This window comes from Camellia sinensis, chromosome 4 (assembly GCF_055761805.1).
Source record: "Camellia sinensis isolate YWXY chromosome 4, ASM5576180v1, whole genome shotgun sequence".
Lineage (NCBI taxonomy): Eukaryota > Viridiplantae > Streptophyta > Magnoliopsida > Ericales > Theaceae > Camellia > Camellia sinensis.
This window is the reverse complement of record NC_138964.1, coordinates 101,646,989-101,653,880: the sequence shown is the minus strand read 5'-3', so window position 1 is coordinate 101,653,880 and position 6,892 is coordinate 101,646,989. Positions and strand designations below refer to the sequence as shown.

At 32.0% G+C, this 6,892-nt stretch overlaps 1 protein-coding gene across 1 annotated transcript; it reads right to left on the bottom strand.

The window, feature by feature from the left end:
- Positions 1-294: 294 nt before the first annotated feature.
- On the bottom strand, positions 295-5,006 carry LOC114283554 (protein neprosin-like). Its single transcript, XM_082923491.1, has 7 exons — positions 4,947-5,006; positions 3,716-3,796; positions 2,769-2,975; positions 2,507-2,662; positions 2,330-2,383; positions 2,031-2,177; positions 295-675 (listed from the first exon to the last, which is right to left on the bottom strand). The coding sequence occupies exons 1-7, from the start codon at positions 5,004-5,006 to the stop codon at positions 295-297; spliced, it is 1,086 nt and encodes a 361-aa protein (XP_082779617.1).
- Between the last annotated feature and the right edge of the window lie 1,886 nt (positions 5,007-6,892).

Genomic DNA, 6,892 nt, shown 5'->3' with positions numbered 1-6,892 from the left:
CTATAGCCAAATAGACATATATGCGATCAAATTGTTTTAAACTACAAATACAGTTCTTTTGCAAGAAATAGTGCAATAGAAAAATAGTGTTTACCAAACTAAAGAGGAAAAAAATGAAAACAAAATTTATGCCAAAAATCTCTATACTAGACTTTTGTTCACTCCTTTTTTGTTATTTATTTTTAAGTTTGGATGGTGGGCCATCTGCCCAGTAATGAAAACAAAATTTATTTAACATATAAACTTTAAACCACTGAATGTTTTTTATTCTTTAATACATCAATTTGCTGATCATCATGGGCATTTTGCAGAATATCCGGGACCCCCATAGTAAAAATAAGTTCCGAGATCAGTATTTTTGTTTGCCTCGACATGTAAATCATAGCATGCAGAATCTGTAACATATGGTTGAAGGGAAGCTGGATCTTTCTGAGTGTTTGAGTTGTCAATGACTTTAAGATTATAGAAAAAACTTGATTTTCCATATCGTTCGAAGGGAAAATGGCCACTCCCCATTTGAGTGGTTGTGTGATGTTGTGCTGATCTTGAGTTGATGATCTCTCCTCCCCATTCCACTAGCGTAGAGCTGTCAGCTAAGCCTGTGAAGATGGAACCAGGCCAATAACCTAATACCACATCTTGCAGCTGAAGCCACCAATTTCCAGTGTTGTTGTCCTAATACATTTTTCATTAATATAGGAAAATCAGATAGTTTGGATGGACTTATTTCACTATGTTTAAATTAAGCACTACAAGGAAACAACAAAATTGCTCTCATTGCTCGAAAAGTATGACACCTTGAGCGACACAATAATTCATCAAAAAAATTATATATTCTTGAAGATGGTACAGATCTTTGCACCCCTTTTTGTTTATTTTTCATATACTTTTTTGGTAAACTACATTTTTGAACCTTGAACTTTCAGTCAAATTTCACTTTTATCTTACATTTTCTAATTGTAACAATTAAATCATCTGATTTCAACTCGTGTTTCAATAGGATCCTCCTATTACTCCTGCATTTGAAATTTGATTTAAGTTACAAATTCAGAACCAAAGTAGAATCTAAGTGAAAGTTTATGGATGAACGTGCGATTTGTCATATGGATTTTTTCTTTTAATGTTTGTAAAATGTGTTGACGTGAGCATTTTTCATACAAATTTGAAATTGTAAGTGTCAAGAGGACGACATTGAAACATAAGTTAAAGTTTGAACATTAATTGTTTAAATTAAAAGATGAGGTACTAAAATGAAATTAGATGAAAATTTTGGTGTAAAAAATGCATTTTACCATATAATTTTTTGTAAAGAACTGGAAAAATTATACCTATGATTTTTGTAATTTAACTTGTGTCAATTTGATCGTGTGGTGTCATTTTAGTCCAATTGATAACATGTAGTAGAAATTGGACATAAATCAAGAACAAATGGTTCATTCAAAAGGAAATAGACTATTTTCAATTGGACGTCAATCTCTCAATCATAATAAGAAGATTGAATGAACTATTTTGTTCCTAGTTTTCAATTTAATTTTTAAAGGGACATAATCAATTAGACTAAATTGACATAATGTAAAAAATTCAAGAATAAAATTGTTGTAATAATCATGATTAAAATTGACACAAGGCAATGTACATAAACAGTAAGTATAATTTGTTCAAAAAGTCTAAGGAGTTGACCTAGTGGTCAAAACTTGGGACCGGGGGTGTGTTTTTTCCAAAGTCTAGGTTCAAAACCTTCTATGAGTGCAAATAATTTTTTTGGGACTAGTCCATATAGAGTTTTGTCTTGGTTGGCCCCCTCACCTGTGGATGATGGATTGATCTCTGGAATTAGTTGGTCTAGTGGGACTGATACTAAGTTATCAAAAGAATAAAAATAAATAAAAAAATAAAAATAAAAATAAAAAACCAAAACTAAAATAAAACTGCATGTTCTTCTAGTGTTTCCAAGTAAATAATTTGAGTCGTACTTAAGGTTTACAAGTTGTTAGTTAAATAGATTGTAGCATATATATATATATATATACCTTGAATATCAGTATAGATATGTCGAATGTCTTTCCCTTGTAGGTGGAAACAGGTTTTATGGTGGAACCAATGGCAAACTTGTGATTTGTTTGTACAAAACCGGGGCAACCAAGATCATAACATCCCGTGCTTTGATAGTTATCGCTCTGTTTGCCACATGAACGTAAAGTAAGGTTGAATTAATATGTCATCACTACCAACATGAGAATCAAATGTGGGTTAAAAATTGTTAGATGTTGTGATTAATATCGTAAGTTTTAAATAATCAATAGAGGATTAGAAAATTAAGGAAACTTACTGTCCAATATATAAAGAACCTTGTCTGATTGTCAAGATACCTTCCGGGATTAACCTAAAAACATGCACCAACGTGTCTACTTAAGGATGCCATAATATATATGTAGTGACTCAACAAACAATAGGTCATTGATTATGTATCAAAATATTAAGGCCTCAAAAACAAGTTAACACTTACCATCCATCCAGCTTCAATAGTATTCAAGGTTGTTACGTTAGACATAAGCCAAATTTGAGATAAGCTAAATTCATTAGCCTCTGTGTTAGGATTCCACACATTAAATGATGCGTGCGCTCCATGGTAGGTACTACCCCTTTCAAAAACAACGGCATACTAAAATGAAACAAAAGATAAATTAATGCACAAAATTTTGCTAAATGTTTTGTATTTTGAGTAAACATCAGATAGGCATTAAGTTTAGATTAAGTTCAAATTGTACCTCATGATCACCTAGTTCTTGCCCAAAGGGGTAGTAATGTTGTCCTCCTTGCCAGTGAGATGGAAAAGTTCGATGAAGGTCATGATTTTGAGTCCTTCTAATGGGGATTGTTCCTTGTGGGCACTCCCCATTTTTATGCCAATTCTGAATAAGCTTGGGTTGAGAGTCATCCATTTTCATTCCAATTGGAGATGAGCTAGGTTCCATCTTTGTTCCAGTGGAATAAAAAATTAGGAAGTGGAGGGATATAATACTTAAATATAATACTCCCTTTCTCCCAACCTCCTTAAATATAATACTCCTTTTATCTCAAAATATTAGTCCCTTATTCTATTTTTCATTGTCCCAAAAAATTAGTCCATTTTCAAAAATCAAGGAATAAAATAATGTAATTTACTATTTTTCCCTTTTTTAAAATTCATTAATAATACAAAAAGTACAATTATGACAATTGATATTCTTAAAAATGTACTATCAGAGAGTAATTTTGAAAAATTAATATTTTTAAAATATAATAATTGTACTATCAAAAAAAAGTTGGATTATCCAAAAGGGACCATTATTTTGGGACGGAGGGAATTGCCAAAAAAAAAAAAAAAACTTTAATTACCAAGTTGAGAATTAAGTTCAAGCCATTTTTCATGTGATATTCGAACAATTAATTGTGAAAAAGTCCAAACAAGCCCCAGCAAAAGAATGGAAGACTAATATGTAGAATTATATATATATATATATATATAGGAAAATGTTTGGTAACTTAAAATTTTGTGGCTCAAATGGTTCAAATCACTTAAAACGACGCCGTTTTAAGTGATTTGAGCCATTTGAGCCATTTGAGCCATTTGAACCACAAAATTTTGAGTTACCAAACATTTTCCTATATATATATATAGATGTGTTGAAAAGTATGCGACACACCCACACAAAAAAAAAAAAAAAAAAAAAACCTGCAAATGCTTTATAAGTGGATGATCAAATGCAGGTTGATTGTAAATGTCGACGCAGTCAATCACATCACCATCTTCACTCTGCCAAAAATTAAAAATAAAATCAAATAAACAATTAATCCCCTAAATCTCTGAATATTTATAGCTAAAAAAAAAAGAAAAAAAAAAGAGGGAGGAGAGAGAAGGAAAGAAGAAGGAAGAGCTTTTGTTTGAAATCGACCTCTATGGTCTTGATTGTTCCTTTATGTTTTAAGTTTAAATAATCTTGGATTACAACATGTTTGCCTTCAACACATCCATGGTTCAGCATGTGCATGATAGCTACCAACACAAATATACGGCATGAAAGTAAATCTCTATGGTTCTCATTAGCCATCTGAAATTCTATGAGACTTCTTTGCAAGTATTTTTTTTTTCCCTATTTCCAAATTGTGTTGTAGTGACAAATTTTAGTGTTGACACAATTTATATTCCCAAATCATTCAGGAGAGCATTAGAGAGATCACAATTTATATTCCCAAATCATACAAAAGACTCCAAATTTTCTATCAAAAAATTTACCAAACACTCACATAATTGTGAGACCCACACTCATGTTCATGTGAGTGGGACCTACACTCATGTGAATATTTGATACTCCCTATATCCCAAAATATCAGTTCCTTATTCTATTTTTCATTGTCCCAAAATATTAGTCCATTTTTAAAAATTAAGTACAAAAATAATATAAATTTGCTATTTTGCCATTCTTTTAAATTCATTAACAATATAAAAAGTATAATTATGACATTGATATTCCTAAAAAAATGTACAATCAAAGGGTAATTTTGAAAAATCAATTTTTTGGAAGTGCAATACTTATACTACCAAAAAAAGTTGGATTCTCCAAAAGGGATCATTATTTTGGGATAAAGGGTGTAATTTTTTTTGTCTCTTGGGCATTGCTCTAATAATTTATTTATTTATAAAGATTAATGTAGATTTGGATATTAGGACAGTTATTCTAGTCGATAAGTCAACCATTATCTTTTGGATTAAAAGTGCTTTTAATAATTTACTAATAATGGTTGTGAAAATTAATTTTTATTCAACCAACCATGCATAAGATGACAAAAAATAATAAATGATTTATAGTATTTGTGTGTAAAACATAAAATAAAAGGGAATATATCTTAATGTGAGAATTTTTTAGTAATGTCAGAAATCTTAAAAGTTCTATTAAAATTTTTACCAAATGTCTCATATGAGTATGAGACCCATATGGAATCCATAGTGTGGATCCCACATCCATATAAGACATTTGGTAAAAATTTTAGTAAAACTTTTGGGATTTCTAGTATTTTTTTTTAAACACAAACATGGAGGAGTACAAGTCACATTTGCATCTCCATAACATTTCATTTGCACCCCATCACAAAACCACTTGTACCCCATATATTTTTGTAATTTTTTTTATCTGTCCCACTGTATTGAATTTCTTTCTAAAATAAAAGGGAAGAAAAGAAAGCAAGTTAGTAAATAAGATGAAAATGTTGTTCATCTAGTGAAATTAAATAAATAGATTTATGAAAAAAATCAAATTATATACCAAGAACACATGCAGATAATTACAACTAAATTTCAACATAAATACACAAAATAATAAAAGGGTAAAGAAACGAAACCGAAGCCTGCACGGTAGCAGTTTCCTTAAAACAGATTTCGCCGCCTCACAGGTCGAGTGCTTGAGGAATCCCGGCGTCTGTCTCCCAAGATACGACGGTCAAAACCAGCTACGACAGAAGCACTATCTGTCTATCTTAGCGAACAAAACAGTGGCAGCACTCTCTCATAGTAGGAACTTTTTGGCAAACTGACTAAAGAATGGAAGAAACAATTTCTATGTTTGAGACTTGACAGGAGGGTCCCAATTTATACATGTATAGGGGAGAGAGGAAGAGCCTCCAGCCTTTATGGCTGTTCATAATGCACCATTAACCTCTGCAATAAAGGCAGGAGTTACAAACCCCATTAATGCTCTATTAAACTCTGTAATAAATGCAGGAGTTACAAAGTTCATTACCTTTTTTCCATGAAGTTAACTTCATGAGGTAATTTCTCATTCAAATCTCAATGGTTTTTGGCCATTCTATCTGTGGTGTAAAGATCTCAATGCAAAGTATCTAGACGCACTTGGACCCAACACAATAGATGGTTGGGACCCACTTTAATATTTAATTAAAGTCACCAAAAAACCATTTTTTCCAATAGAAAAGAAAAAGGTATTGCTTTCACACATATTACCTAATCCTTAGGGATGACAACGAGACGAGGTTGGGTGGGAAGAGACAAGTTTTGTGGTGCCCCTACCTCTATCTTTAATCATATTGGGGATGGGACAAATCGGCGAGTTAGTAAGGCCGAGGCAAGAGCTAGACAACAATTGGCTAATTTTATAACCTTTTGAATGGTGGTATTAATAAAATGCAAGATGATATGGTTACATATAATAATTTGTAAGTGGTGAGATTTAAAAGATGTAAAACGATAAATAAAAATGTGAAAATGAGTTTTTAAGGGTAATATTTTATTCTATGTAAGAAATTTAAATTTTATATATAAATATATTTAATAAATATAATTGACGCGCGAGAGAGATAGAAGAGGATGAGGAGAGGAAACCCGTCCCTAGCCCTCTTTCTTATTGGAGTGGAGGAAACTCGTCCAAGACGGGTTGAGAGGTGTAGGGACGAAGCATGATGGAAAAGACAATGCCATTGCTATTGATCATTGATTTTTGTATGTTTCTTTAATTTCTCTACAGTTTTATTGATAGTCATGTTTGGTTTAATTGTTGTCATGAAAACTGTGGGTGTTGAATTTTAATCAAATTGAATCTCTTCGTCGAGATCTTGGGAACTAATTCGTAGAGCACACGTAAGAATAAATAAGTCCAACACCTGCACATAAGAAGACCACAAGACTGACGGCTTGTCTACCCGGAGATACTCCGACGATCAAACCAATCAACTATCTCTCAAAGATATCGGTTCAAAATAACACACTAGTTTAGAACGTACCTTAAACCCATGGGGGTACCGTCTTTATATAGCTAACAGTGGCCACTCTTCCTTAGAAGTCTTACTTCATAGCACTCTGTCCTTTATAAGATATCACTTATCTAAGACTCTTCCACTT